At 37.2% G+C, this 15,691-nt stretch overlaps 1 protein-coding gene across 1 annotated transcript in view; it reads right to left on the reverse strand.

Annotated features, from left to right (window-relative positions):
- MPHOSPH8 (M-phase phosphoprotein 8) overlaps nucleotides 1-15,691 on the reverse strand; it is a 56,369-nt gene that overhangs the window by 20,087 nt on the left and 20,591 nt on the right. The window contains exons 4-8 of the mRNA XM_027835220.1: nucleotides 10,509-10,608; nucleotides 9,336-9,578; nucleotides 7,599-7,721; nucleotides 7,403-7,491; nucleotides 382-522 (exon numbers count right to left, since the gene is read on the reverse strand). Of these exons, the coding sequence (XP_027691021.1) occupies nucleotides 382-522; nucleotides 7,403-7,491; nucleotides 7,599-7,721; nucleotides 9,336-9,578; nucleotides 10,509-10,608 (696 nt within the window). The remainder of the gene's footprint in view (nucleotides 1-381; nucleotides 523-7,402; nucleotides 7,492-7,598; nucleotides 7,722-9,335; nucleotides 9,579-10,508; nucleotides 10,609-15,691) is intronic.

Here is a 15,691-nt window from a genome sequence, read left to right on the forward strand (position 1 = left end):
AAACCAAAATCAGTTCCAACCAATTGTCCATTACACGTAACAGCTTCATTTAGGATTTTATTTTCATTTATAAAACATGCTGGCTTCTAATGGACAGATTTATTTTAAGTAGTACTATCTGATACCATAGGTTCTTTTGGGAGTTATTACTTTGAGTATTTAATTAACTGTTCCTTGGTTTACTAGATGTTTTACAACTAAATATAAAGTAGATAGTATCAACAGACTAAGCAGTAGTCATTTCAATATAGACTAGAAAGATACATGTGACTCTGACACTTTGGAGGTAATCTTATAAAAGCAACGTCTTCCTGGATTCAATGGCAGTCAATCCTTGGAAAGATCACTAAATTGAATCCACTGCATTGAAAAGTAACTAACCTTCTCAGCTGCATGAATGAGAGCAGTGGTTCCATTTTTTTGTCTACCATTAACTTTAGCTCCTTTCTTGATAAGGAGCCTGAGTAGGTCATCTTGTCCTCCTGCTGCTGCAAGCATCACCAGTGTCATTCCACTAGAGTCCTTTATTTTTAGAGAGAAACAAAAATTTAAGTTTCAATAAGAAACTCTTTTAGAACAAAGCCTTTAGAAATGAGTTTTCAATTCAATTTAACACAAGACACTTTAATGATCATTTATCAAGTACCTACTGTGTGCAGAGTCAAGTGGACAAGCCCTGGATATTTTGTTCAGTCATTTTTCAGTCATGTCCGACTCTCTGTGACACCATGTAGAGTTTTCTGGGCAAAGATAACTGGAGCACAAATCCAGCCACAGACACTTGACATTTACTAGCTTACTAGTTACTAAGTGACTAGACAAGTCACTTAAACCCGACTGCCTCACCAAAAAAGCAAAAAACAGAAACAAAAACAACAAAAAAAAAGATAACTGGAGTGGCTTGCCATTTCCTTCTCCAGCTCATTTTTACAGATGAGGAAACTGAGGCAAGCAGTTACGTGACTTGCTCAGAGTCATACAGCTAGTAAGTCTGAGACTAGATTTGAACTCAGGAAGATGAGCCTTCTTGACTCCAGGCCCAGACCTCTACCAACTGAGCCACTGGAACCCTGGATATACAAAGCAGAAAAACTGCATAGACCCAAATTAAATAGAATGAGACTTCAAGATCTAAAAATGCACATTCAAAAGTTCACTTCACATGTCAATTTCAGAACACCAGCTCAGATTTCCTTCCATCCTGGCTGCATTTAAAGCCAAAAAGATACAGTGATGAAGAAACTGGCTTCCTTGAAGGAAGAAGTTGAGAAAATGAAGAGTGGCAAGACAGCAGCCAAACCACAGTTTTGCTGCTTCTCTACCCTCTTCATCAAGTGAGGGCCCTTTGGAAAAGTAGATTCCCTTGAAAAGTCCTAAAGAGGCCACTAGTGAGGTTCAGAACATAAGTAAAGTACTGTTCTTAATGAGCATAATGAACAGCAGACAATGGGCCACTGGAAAAGCAGCAGGAGCAGTATAAATGCTTACATGACACTAAATCAAAGAAAATTTGATTATTACAGGGAGCCAATGTATGGTAGTGAAAGCCCAGATGATTTGAAATCCTCCAACCCTAAAATGTTGGTTCTACTTTAAGGCTCTGATTTTCCTCCAGATAGTATGCATATACCATTCACCTTCTCCACTTTATTCTCTTCAAAATGAAGAGTAATTTCAGTTAAAGTAAAGCTCAGCAATTCCTTGAAAATAAAAAACTCTTCCAAAACATCTCAGTATTTCACACCAGATGGCAGGCCCCTATGTGTATGGGACATGGTTTGGGGCAGGATTTATGGCTTACCATGGTAGACAGTCTAAATTCTCATATAACTGTAAGCCAAAAAGATAATGGCCTGTTAGCCAGACAGAAGAACTGTTTTTCATGGTTTGGATCTCAAACATTTTATTCTTTTAATACTGAAACCATACTCCCTTTCAGAAAACTTTTAGTGATGCTTTAATGAGAAAGGGTTTATATGAGAAGGCTATCACAGAAGCAACAAAAGGCTACAAAGCAGATGACCCTCGAAGTATAGTAACTGTTAACTTAAGTCTGAAATATTAATATAACGAGTAAGGTAGGCAAGATTAAGTCTGGAGGATCCACAAAATTTTACTGGTTAGTTAGAAATACCTTCTGTAAAGTGGCTTAGACTAAATCAGGGAAGAGTAAAGAAATTAATCTCAACTTCAAAGAAACCTGGAAAGATTTATACAAACTGATGCTGAGTGAAGTGAGCAGAACCAGGAGAATGTTGTACACAGTAACAGCCACGTTGTGTGATGACTAACTTTGATAGACTAAGCTCTTCTCAGCAATTCAAGGATCTAAGACATCTCCAAAAGTCTCATGATGGAAAATGCTATTCACATACAGAGAAAGAACTATGGAGTTTGAATGCAGATTAAAGAATACTATTTGCTTTTTTTTTTTCTTCTGTTTTGTTTTGTTTCTTCTTTCTTGTGGTTCCTCCTATGGGTTCTAATTCTTCTTTACAACATGACTAATGTGAAAGTGTTTAATAGGAATGTACATGTAGAGCCTATGTCAGATTGTATACCATCTTGGAGAGGGAGATGAGCAGGGAGGGGGAGAAAATTTAAAATTCAAAAGCTTATGGAAGTGATTGTTGAAAACTAAAAATAAGTTAATTAAAAAATAAATTACCCTCAGTTCATTGCTTTTTTCAAATACTAAAACTGATCTCTTTATGGCTATTTCTTGATAAATTATTTGAATAAGCAATCAAACTTTATCTTAGAATGTGAGAACATTAACATTATTTTAAAAAAAAAGAAAAGAATCTTCTATTTTACATTAGGCATAAAAGCCTCAACTAAAAGATCTTTATTTGCAGTAAATATACACCAGTTTCTTCCAATATGTAGCCAATTATTGTGAAATACAGGATATAGACAGAGCAGCTGAAAAGGATGATCTAGTAGAGAAGTCTGGTATTTTATTGACCACATTTTAATTATAAATTAATGAATATATTAGTCTTTCTAGGCACGAAAGGGCCTAAGTTTGACATTTCAAATTTTGACAATATGAAATGGGGATGTTCACTGTTCTAAGGCAGGTTGAAAAACTGCACAAAAGTTTTGAAATCAAGGGCAGTCAATGCTGCCTAACCGTGAATCAACATTTCCTGTTTTTCTTCCACTGAAATAAAACTTCCAAGTTTCTGACATGAGAGTACATTTTTAGAATTTGATAGTACTCTAAATAAGCAGTCACAACTTCACGAAACTTACCTGAAAACTAAGTTTATTATAAGAGAAATGAAAATGCATGTAAGAACATGAAGAGTTCACAATCCACACAGGAGAAAGAGAGAGAAAGAGAAAAAGAAAAAGAGAGAGAGAGAGAGAGAGAGAGAGTGAGAGAGTGTGTGTGTGTGTGTGTGTGTGTGTGTGTTTTTACAACAAAGGAAGGAGGAGAAAACAAAACTCTCCACCTAAAGGGGCATGGCATGGGAGGGGGAAAGGTGCAGTAGAGGCAGGGAAAGGATAAAACTCCTCCCAAAGGGGAAGAGCATGGTGATGGCTAGATTCTTTTACCTTGGCAACTGTGACACCATGAAGATAGGATGGCCTGCTTATCTACAGAGGGTCCCAGCTGCACAAGCAGTTTCTCAGCCCAGTGTAGACTGACTGGCACCTGTTTTGACTCCCAGGGACACACAGGGAGACCAGCTTGGGATGCAAACAACCTATTACGTCTGGGGTGGGGGGGGAAAGGAGGAGCACCTTCATCCTTGACACAGGCAGGGCCCCCTGCAAACTCTGGATCCAGTGTTTCTGGATAATATGGCAACTCAAAAAGACAAGTTCAAGGAACCCCTTAACATTCCTTAACAATATCCTTTCTTATTTTTCCCTTTAATAATTTGTGTGTGTCTGTATACATACATATATATGTTTTATAAACACACACAAATATGTATATTTCAATCAGCAAACATCCAACTTCTCTTTCCCATCCCCTCAACTGAGAATGAAAAAAGAAAACTCCTTTTACAGACTTAGTATAGTAAAGCAAAACATATTTCCATTTTCTTCTCTATCAGGAGATGGGTGGAAAAACATATTTTATCACTAGTCCTCTGAAATCATGGTAGGTCACTGTACTAATCAGTTAGTCTTTCAAAGTTGTTTTTACAATATTATTGTCATTGTACAAATTGTTCTCCTGGATCTGTTCACTTCACTCTGCCCCTACATGTCTTTGCAGATTTCTCTAAAACCATCCTCCATAATTTCTTACATCACAATTCTATCACATTCATATGCCATAACTGTTCAGCCATTTCCCAATTTATGGGCAGCCCCTCAGATTCCCACTTTTTGTCACCTGAAAAAGAGCTATAAACATTTGTGTACATCCTTAGATTTTGTTTTGCTTAGGAGTTATCCCTCTCCTTAACCCACTACTCTGCCACTAATTTCACCTTTTCCTTTCCTCCCCTTTCCTTCTTATTCTGCTACTGAGTGAAACATATTTTTGTACCCATCTCTTTGTGTGTCTGTATTCTTTCTTCTTTTGACCAGCTCAGATGACAGTGAGGTTCACGTGTCATTTACTCACACTGCCCTCTCACCTACTGGTTTGCACAGGTGTCTACTTGCACATTCTGACTGTGTAAGATGATTTCCCCTAAACTTCCTTTCCCACCCACCCCCCTCCATATTCCATCATATTCCTCTTCTCTTTCCATTCTTTTCTTAAGACCATCAAGAAATAACAACCATTCCCAGGCCTTATATAATTGGATTCCCTCTATGAATCCTGGTGATGATAGAGTTTAGAGGAGACACATAAAACATCTCTATTTGAATGTAAGCAGTTTATCAACATTGTTCATTTATGTTTACTTTTTCAGTCCTGTGTTTGAACTTCAGTTTCTCCACAACTCTGGCCTTTTCATCAGGAATGCTTGGAAGTCTTCAATTTCATTAAAGTTCAATTCCCCCCCACCCCCAGTTTCATAACACTCAGTTTTGCAGAGTAAATTATTCTTGGTTGTAAGCCCACGTCCTTTGCCTTCTTGGAATATCATATTGCAAGTTCTCTGATCCTTTACAGAATGGCTGCTAAATTGTGGGTGATCCTGACTGTGGATTCTTGGTACTTAAATTTTTTCCTTCAGGCTGTTACTTGCAGTATTTTTTCCTTGACCTGGAAACTCCAGATTTTGGCTATGATGTTACTGGGAGTTTGCATTTTGGAGGTGCTGTTAGGAAAAGACCAGTAGAGTCTTTCTATTTCCACTTTGCCCTCTTTTAAGATTTCTTGAAATAGGATGTCTAGGCTCTCTTTTGGGTCAGGGTGTTCAGGTAGATTCTTAAATTTTTCCTCCTTGATCTGATTTTCAGATCAGTTGTTTTTGCTATGAGATACCTTACACTTTCTTCTATTATTTTAAGCTTTTGACTTTGCTTCATTATTTCCTGTTGCCTCATGGAGTCAATGGCTTATCTTTAATCCATTCTAATTTTCAGAGAGTTTGTTCCTAGGGCTAGGTTTTGTACCTCCTGTGCCAGGTTATTAATTCCAATTCCAATTTTCTTCCAAAGTTCTCATTTCTTTTCCATTTTTTCCCCTCTAGAACTCTCATTTCATTTATAAAAATATTTTAAACTCCTGTTTTACCTCTTCTTTTTTTTAAATTTTCTTTTCTTTTTTTTTTGCTAAGGCAACTGGGGTTAAGTGACTTGCCTAGGGTCACACAGCTAGTAAATGTCAAGTGTCTGGTGAGAGACTGGATTTGAACTCAGGTCCTTTTGACTCCAGGACCAGTGCTCTATCCACTGCCCCACTTAGCTGCCCCGTTTTACCTCTTCCAGAAGTTCCTGAATTTGTTCCCAAGCTATGTCTCTCTTTGGGCCTTTGTTTGTAGATGCATTGGAGTCATTCTCTTCTTCTGTATTTGTTCCGTGAGCATCCCTGCCACTATAAAAGTGAGGTTCTTTTTTTGTTTGCCCATTCTTTGCCTATTCCTTGACTTTGGACATGATGTTACAGATGAGCCCTCTGGCACTTTTGGAGGATGGATCTCGGCTGGTCCTGTTGCTGCATTCTTGAGGTACTGGGTGTAATGTCAATTCCAGGATCTCAGGGACAGTCTAGGGATGTGCAAGCTTTCAGTATTCTGATCCAAGGCATAGACTGATTGCTGCTCCCCTGGTCTGAGTTCTACAAATAATTGACCTGGGTTTGGGTAGGAGCAAAAGTAGACTGCTGCTGGAATCTGCTCCCTATCAGCATGCTGGGAAGGTTTACTGGTTCAGAATGACAGAACTGTAGGCTCCCCTTTGGTCTGGGATTCTTGCCCTGGTTATTCTTTTGCAAGCTTCAGACTAGTCCAGAAGCTGGAACTGAGACCCTGCTCTGCTCCTAAGATAGGAGTCACATCACCACTGCTTGCTCTTTCAGTATACTGCCTAGGATGGGTAACTGCTTCTTACCCTTGAACATCCCCTAGACAAAGGTCCTAGATCCAGGACCTGGAAATGGGAAGTTGGCAACAAAGCTGCCAGGTGGCCAACCTGTTCCTATGATGGTGCCCCATTGTGGGTCTGGGACCTCTCCTTATCCTGCTGTACAGACTCTTCTTTGCAATGGAATTTTCCACAGGCCTGTCCCTGGCCAGACCCAGACCCCTTCTCCAGTGTTCATAGTCTCTTTGGGGCTCATATGCGCTGGAAAAATGACTCACTGTGAATTCATTGTCTTTTCCCATCAGGATTTGGCCCAGTGTGATTTTTTAGATATGTTTAGAGGAGTTCGGGGAAAAGTCTGCTTTGCTTCTTTCCTACTACTCTGTCATCCAAGCTCTACCTTTGACTTGGGAGTTTAGATAAAAAGAAGCATGTTTTGAAATGTAAATAACTGACTGCTGAATTGGTGACCTTTTCTTCTGACTGGCTATCCTAAAATGTTATGATATGTTCTAGTAAATTTTACTTGGTGAATTATTTGTCATGTGTGTAATTGCTGCATTCTAGATATACCTAATTTCTTAATTTGGGAGAAAATATTTTGTTTAAGGTATCTATATGCAGGTCAAAAAATGAGAAAACTTAATTGTATAGTGTTCTGATAGGTACAAAAGAAAAAAAAAGGAAATAAAATTAACTAAACCTGAAACAAAAAAAAAAGGTCAAAGTTCTGACAAGAAGGAGAAGGTCAGTGAAAAGGTTATATTAGATAGAAATAATGCAGGCCAAGTATTGAGATTTGTAATGAAGAAGAAAGGAAAGCCTTTAGGAAGGCCATGAGACAAGCAATATTTTTAAGGATATTGGTAAATGCTTCTGATGTCACATATTAACTTGCTTACATTACTACACAGAGCTACATTTCAATAAAATTTTCACAGGAATGTTACACTATTACCTCTTGGTCCAAATTGTAGTCCTCATTTGAATTAAGTGCAATTTTCACCGTAACATAATCTCCATTTTTCACTGCATCCCTCAGTAAATCTAAAGAAGAAAAAAAGTCAATTTTATGCCAATTCTGATTTCTGGATTTTTAAAAAAATACCAACTAGATTTCTCAAATGGTATCATACAATTTCAAAAGTACTTACTACTTGGTATAGCATCCGCTGTTGTAAAATTCTCATCTTCTCCATTAAGATGCTTTTGAAAATCTTCTAATTTCATCCATTCCAACTGCAAATCCATTCCCAAACTCAAAACTTGCTGCCTGTCTGTTAGATATGCAGATGACTTATTAATTACCTTTTAAAAGATGATTATACTATCACAAATGTTGCTATTTTTCCATCTCCCTGCATCTTATGTGGAAACTAAGAACTAAGTCACAAAATGAAATATCTGTATCTATACAGATCCTATCACATACATACATATATTCTTCTCTTTCTGTTAAGTATTGCCTCCTTTACTTAAAAATCAAAAAGTGAGTTTTCCTTTGGACAGAATATTTGAATTCCAGTTCTGCCACTTACTACTTGAGTGACTTTGGGTGAGTCCCTTAGAATCTGTGGGCCTCAATTTTCTCACGTGAAAAAGAGGGGACTAGACTAGAAGACTAAGGTCCCTTTCTAGCTTTAAATGCATAACCTTGTAATATTTAGATGTAACAATTCCAGCCAACCGTTAGCAGCCTGAACACCAATGTAGGTTGAAAAAAAGGAATAAACCCTAGTAGGGTGGCCTCAAATAATTCAATAATTAAAGATGGTGCATTTTAAAATTGTTTCACCTACTTATTAAAATGTGAAAATGGCAATTCTTGATACCATAAGACTTAATAAGTGGGGCAGTGGTAGAGGATAGAGCACTAGCCCTGGAGTCAGGAGGACCTGAGTCCAAATCTGGCCTCATACACTTGATACTTAGTAGCTGTAAGACTCTGAGCAAGTCACTTCATCCTGATTGCCTCAGCTCCCCCCACCCCCGCAAAAAGATTTAATAAGCTGACTTTCCCTCCAATAACAACATGACATAACCGTTCTGTAGTTTTTTCTTGCCACAAAAATTTAAGGTTTGTAGAAATGTGCACTTAAGACAATAAAGGAACTTCTCCTAATGAACTTTCCAATCAATGAAAACTTGTGACTGTTAGCCTTAAGGTTTTCTACTAATGAGAAGTCCCTTATTAACCATCCTTCCCTTTTACTATACCCTAGTTCAGATTTTCTTCTGAGTAGCTGAGTAAGCTGGCTCCCTAACCCCTGCATATGGCTTATTAACCTGCCTAAGTCTTCTCTGCCTCTGCCTTTCTCACCATCTAGAATGTCCTTATACCAACTGTGCCCAAGTTCTTTCTCTCCTTCTCACTTTAAAATTTACAATTTTATATCTTCCATGTACTTTTTCCAGATTAACCCAACCAGGTTTTAATCTATTCTGGCAAACTTCTTATAGACCTATAGCTGTGACTAGTTATGAATATATTTGTATATAATAGTATTCCACCCCTATGTAGTCAAACTTTTATTCCTGCCTTCATCCTCCTGAAATTGTTTCTTCTGTTAGTTTCTAAACATAATGAACATTATATGTGCTTATTTAACATCTGTCCATTAATTTAGAGAGCTCAGGATGTTCTCTTAACATAAATTATTGGTTCATATTTTAAGATAGGTTTTATTCTGTACTACTTTCTAAACTTCAGATGTCAGCTAAAGTCAGAGAGAAAACTAGAAAATGTGGGGAAAAAAAACAAAACAAAACAAAACTTTTGTCTTCTGTTTTTCAGAAACCCTACACAAATGGTTTGATTTGTAAAAAATAAAAATAACTTGGTTGGCTTCTGGTTGAATCATAATTTGTGACTCATTTTTAATCATACTCACCAGAATTTTCATCCATTTGACACACATTGTCTAGTACCTCTTGATCACCTTCTGCAGCTATGTAAGCCCATGTATCAGTCTCATCCCTTGTACTTCTTCTCTCCTTGTATAATTGCTTATTTTCCTTAGTTCTATAGTCTTCAGTAAATGTTTCTTCTCTTTTCCGATTATTCTCTGAATAGTCATTTTTTTCTTCCGGTGTTAATGTAAATAAATCAAATGCATTCCTCATTTCTTTAGATGCTAGTACATAATAAAGAGTTTTATGATAAATATTACAATCACAAATTCTTGTTGTAAAACAAGAATAAAATCCTGTCTTACAGATGTTTTAAGAAAAACTGTTGCTTCTACTTGCTAATATGACTGGCTGTGAATAAAGGAGTCCAGCCAAATTCATTATCAGAATCACCAAATAGTTTCAGTGTGTTGTTTTTTTATTGGCTGTCCAATATCCAATAAAGCTCATAATAACGACCTGGCTCTGCTCCTCTCCCTTCCATGACCTTCTCCCCTCCTCGAAGTATTCTGGGGTCACATGGACTAGGTCTCATTCTATAAGCTTGACCTCAAAAGGTAAATCTCTCTTTTTTTTTTAGTTCACTGCCCCTACTTGGATTAATTCAGACAAACTTCCAAAATAAAACTTGCCCACAGCTTATGTCGAGGGCATCCCCAAATGTGGGCAGCAGTGTTTCCAGATCCCACCCAGGCACTGACCTAATATACAATATGATTACTGGGTATAGGATAGCCTTCATTTTACCCCAGAGAAAATGTATAGGACGTTAAGGCCTCAAAGGAGCTCATGAACAAATACAGAAGCAAAAAAGTAAATGTTAATTCTCCATAATTTCTTAAAAAGTACAGATGTCTAGTTCTATTTTTGGCACTATAAGGAGAGGGAGTCAACTTGTCTTAAAAAGGTCTATTTATAGTAAACACTTAAAAAATAAACTATAAGGGGCAGCTAGGTGGTGCAGTGGATACAGCACCAGCCCTGAAGTCAGGAGCACCTGAGTTCAAATCCAGCCTCAGACTGAACACTTGACACTTACTAGCTGTGTGACCCTGGGCAAGTCACTTAACCCCAATTGTCTAAAAACAAAAAAACAAAACAAAAAAAAACTATATATGTTAAAAATCACATAAAATTCAATTATTTATACTCACTCTTTATTCCCTTTTGCTCTTTTTTCCCCCTTTCTTCCTTGTCAGAATCATACCTTTTCTGATATTTTTCTTTTACTTCATTTTTCCGTGTTTCTTTCTCCTAATAATGAAAGTAAGATACAAATAGAATTGGAAAGTGACAATATATACTAAACAAGGTCCTTTAAGCAATGAAAAACATGGCATCAAGGACATGGACTCTATTTTTCTATGACAAAACTACTAAGTCAAATTTTTTTCCCCATGTTTTTCCTATAACTCTGTACTACCCCTCTGTACTACCCTTCTACCATTTGGTAACAGCTAAAAATGATATACTTATAACATTGAATAACTTATACTTTGTCATACATCCACCAAGTTACAAAGATGGGACATTACAAGATTTCAGCAAGACAGAAATGTTCTAATAACAGTTTGGTTTCATCATCAATCTACTTTTTCTGCTCTTTGTGTATGAAAATGTTCATGTTAAGTTCAGAATAACAAAAATGAATTATTTAAAAAAATACAAACATGCTAATTTCCCACTGTTAGAGTGAACTGGCCCAGCTATTCTGAAAAATGATTTGGAATTACTGAAGAAAAGTTAGAATTTAATTCCTATGCTGATATTTCACTACTGGGGCTCTATACCTGAAGATACTTATAGACAACAGGAGAAGATCCATATGTAGAAAAATATTCATAGCATAATTACCTGTGATAAGAAAAAAGTTGGAAAGAAATGATATGCCCACAATTGGAGAATGGACAAGTCAAATCATGATACATATAAATGTATGAGAATATTACTACATCCTAAGTTACAAACATGAAGAATTCAGAAAAAATGTGTGAATACCTTAACATCAAAGTTGGAGGGCATATCCCTTTTCTCTCTGTTAATCAATAAAGTAACTACATTTAGTAAATGAACAGACGGTGTGCTTGGATGTTTATTAATAATAATAATAGCATTTATATATCATTTTAAAGTTTGTCAAATGCTTTACAACTATTTCTTCATTTGATCCTCACAATAACCTGAGGAGGTTAAGTACTATTATGACCCCCATTTTACAGATGAGGAAATGAGGCAAATAGCGGTTCAGTGACTTTCTCAGAGGCATAAAGCAAGTAAGTATCTGAGATCAGATTTGAACTAAAGTCCTCCTGACTCCAGGGCCAGCACTCTATCCACTGCACCACCTAGCTCTTGCAAGAAAGCATTTGAGAAGTATCTAATTTGTTAAAACAAACTTTATCTATGAAAATCAATGAAGCTAGAATAAAAAAGAACACTTGATTAGGAAAAATAATTTGCATCAAGTATCTGATAAAAATTTGATATCAAAGATACAGAGAATTAACACAATAAAAATTTGATATCAAAGATGTACAGAGAATTAACACAAATATGTAAGAATATCAGTCATTCTCCCGTGGATAAGCATTTTTGGTAAAATGGATAAAAAAAGGATATGAACAAATAATTCTAAATAAAAGAACTACAAATTATGAACAATATGAAAGGTCAGTCCAAATAACCACTCAGAAGAAAAATACCTATCACAAACATTCTGAGATTTTACCTCATCCCCAGTATAATGGGAAAGATGACACAAAACAGAAACAGTCAATGTTGGAGGGTCTATGGGAAGACAGATAAGTAAATTCATCTATTGCAGGTAGAGTTGGGAACTGATCCCACAATTGTGGAAAACAATTTGGAATTATGCTAAAAAAGCCAAATAAATGTCTGTATCCTTTGGTCCAAAGATCCCACTTCTAGACATACACTTCAATGAAAGTCAAAGACAGACAGAAAGATCCTATTTGCATTCAAATATACACATAAGCATTTGGGGGGTACGGGTGCCAAAGATTTGGAAATAAAAGTAGTTGCTGATGAACTGGGGAATGGTTAAATAAATTGTGCTATAGCAGTGTAATGGCATATCAATCACTTCCATAAGAAATGAAAACATGAAGAATTTACGTTAGTATGAAATTACATGCTCTGATATGGTTAAGTAAGCAGAACCAGGATACACAAAATGTGTGAAATAATGTAAATGCAAAAAACAACAAAGTCCTGAAAAGAAAAGCTAATTGAATATTACCATGTTTATTGAACTTTAAAGCAAGTTTTAGCAAGCAAGTTTGAATGTTATACAAACAAATTCAGGCCACAAATAAACTATAGCATTTTTGCCCTTTGTTTTGCCATGAGGCCTGTTGTAAGATAATGGCTAATGTGCAAGGGATAAATTCTCGCGATCTTCAAAAGTTTCTCAGAGTCCAGCAAAGACTGGGCCCCTAAGTCCATTAGAACATGTCCAAAGTTAGTCATAGAATGAGTCTGCCTTTTGCTCCTCATCTTAAAGAATAGATCTGAGAGCACAGACAACATTTAATATCTTGCTTCCCCATTAACTGTTACCCTAGAACTCTTGGGAAGCAAAGAAAACGAATACACAAAATATGAGATATTATCTTAATCAAAAGGGAAAAGCAAGGAAACCATCTTCGGAACTATTCATATCCTCGGACTACCTATACCTCCTCCCCCATCCCCAACTCCTTCCACATACATATCTTCCCCCATCTGTTGATCTGACACTTGGAGATTTGAAGCATACCCTATCTATTCCTGAAGTCTCAGTTGTAGATAATGGTCTAACTTTTACATGTAGGCTCTTTTCTTTTTCCTTTTCCCTTTAATAGAGTGGATTATTTACTAAAGGGTGGAAAAATCCCTCATTTGGAGCTCCAAAATGCAGAAATTAAGATGGGCAAGAAAGGTTGATAAATCCTCCTTTTCATTCAAAGTGAAAAATCCTATGAACTCAGAGAACAAGCACTAATTCAGTCTCCAGTTAGCAGTCCAGGGAAAATATACTTGGGAAAATATGGAGTACTGTATTATTTCAGGTATCAGCAACAGCCCAGGCTAGGGAGCTGCAAACTTTTAGTGCTCTCAAAGGAGTGTGATCCAGGGTGAAGTCTGAGCTCTGCCAGTTCCTGACCTAGGATTTGGTCTGCCCATGATTGGAGTTCCAGTAGACTGCTGCTGGATCCAATCATTTTCAGTCAGCTAAAAAGCTCTGAAGGTTCAGAATAACAAACTTGAAGGCTTCCCCTTTGGTAAGGAATTCTTGTCTTGGTTATTCACCTGCAAACTTTAGACTACGCAAGTGACTGGAACCAAGACCCTGCTTTGCTTCTCAGGGTCAGAGCCACACAACTGCTACTTGCTTCTGTGCTTGCTCCCTGCTCAGTACGTACACAGCTGAGGGCCCATGACTGCTCCTTACCTGGGACCAAAACTCCTAAGCAGAATCAAAGTAGTTGTTAATGGTTCAAAGTAAATGTGGCAGGATGTCTCCAATGGAGTCATCAAAGGATCTGTGTTTGACTTTGTTCCATTTAACATTTTTATCCAAGATTCAGATACAGACAACGATGGCATGTTCATTAACTTTGCATATGACGCAAAGCTGGGACAGCTAGCTATCAGGGTAGATAAGGGCATCAGGACCCAAAAAGATCTTAATAGGTCAGAGCCCTGGGGCTGAATTTAATAAGATGAAATTTAACTGCAACAAATGTAAAGGCTTATTGTGGGTTAAAATTAACTTCCTAAGTTTAAGATGAATAAATGAAAAAGCATTTATTAAGAGCTTACTATATGGCAGGTACTGTGCTAAGCACTAGGGATACAAATACAAGCCAGCAAGACAGTCCCTGCCTGTTAGATAATTACATTATGGCAGCTTTTATTTTTTTCTTTGAAATGGAAATTCTGGATTTTGGCTATGTGGTTACTGGAAGTTTTCATTTTAGGGTTTCTTTCTGGAGATGACCAGTAGAGTCTTTCTATTCTTTGCCCTCTGGTTCTAAGAGACCTGAGCAGTTTTCTTTCATGATTTCTTAAAACGTGTTTAAGTTCTTTTTTGGTTATGGCTGTCAGTTCAATGATTCTTAAATGACATCTCCTCAATCAATTTTTCAAGTCACTTGTCTTTGCTATGAGACAGATGCCTTACATTTTTCTTATATTTTTTTCAGTCTTTTCTTTTCTTTGTTTTAGGATTTCTTTTTGTTTCATGAAGTCATTAGTTTTGAGGAGTCATTCTAATTTTCAAGTAGTTTGTTGCTTCGGTAAGGTTTTGTACCTCTTGTGCCAAGCTGTTAATTCCCTTTCCAATGCTTTCTTTTATAGCTCTCATTTCTTTTCTAATTATTTTCTCTAGCACTCTCTTACAAAATAATTTTAAACTTTTTAGTAACTCTAGCTTCATCTCTTCCAAGAATTCTAGCTGAATTTGTGCCCAAACTGTTTTTTTCTTTGAGGCTTGCTTGTAGATATTTTGAAGTCATTCTCTTCTTCTAGATTTATGTATTGAGTGTTCCTGTCACCATCATAGCTTTTAATGATAGGACTTTTTGTTTGTTTGCTCATTCTTCCTGCCTACTTTATGACTTCTGGCCAGGCTCAGTGTACTTCTGGAGGGAATGTCTGGGTTGTTTTTTGTCCTCTTGAGACTCGCTGTTGCTTTCTCAGGATACTGGGTACTGTGTTATTTCAGGTATCAGCAAAACCCAGTCCTCAGGCCCTCAGTGCATCTCTGACACAGCACTGGGTAGTAAGTGACCAGCAAGCACTTATTCCTGTTCCCTGTACAAGGTCAAGGCAGTCCAAGGGTCTGGGACCCCTTTCTTATCCTGTTGCATAGCCATGATGGAAAATACCACACACCATACTCCTGGTTAAGCCCCTATCCTCAGTGTCTATGGACTTGCCTACCTCCCTTTGCTGACCTGTGGTAGACCGTGATTTTTTTCTTGGATTTCCGAGTCAGGACTTAGTCTGGTGCATGTTCCAGATCTTTGTGGAATAGTAACAGAGGAGAGCTCAGCTGTACTTCTTGCTATTATGCTACCCTGGCTATCTTCTAACATTACATTCTAACAGAAGACAACACATATAGGGAACTAGGGGCCAGGTAGGAGTGCTTTGGACAGGGAAATCAGAGGGAATACTGAATGGAGTCACAGGGCAAATGACTGACATGTCCTTTCCAGGAATAGTATTCATTTGGTTACCATCCTAGAGCTAGAATTAGAAAAAGGGGGGAAGGGTAGGTATCTCTTGAAAGTGGTGAAGTATACCTAAGACTAGGCAAGCTAAAGTGAAT

The sequence above is a fragment of the Vombatus ursinus genome, unplaced genomic scaffold (genome assembly GCF_900497805.2).
Source record: "Vombatus ursinus unplaced genomic scaffold, bare-nosed wombat genome assembly UNPS02014813.1, whole genome shotgun sequence".
NCBI classification, from domain to species: domain Eukaryota; kingdom Metazoa; phylum Chordata; class Mammalia; order Diprotodontia; family Vombatidae; genus Vombatus; species Vombatus ursinus.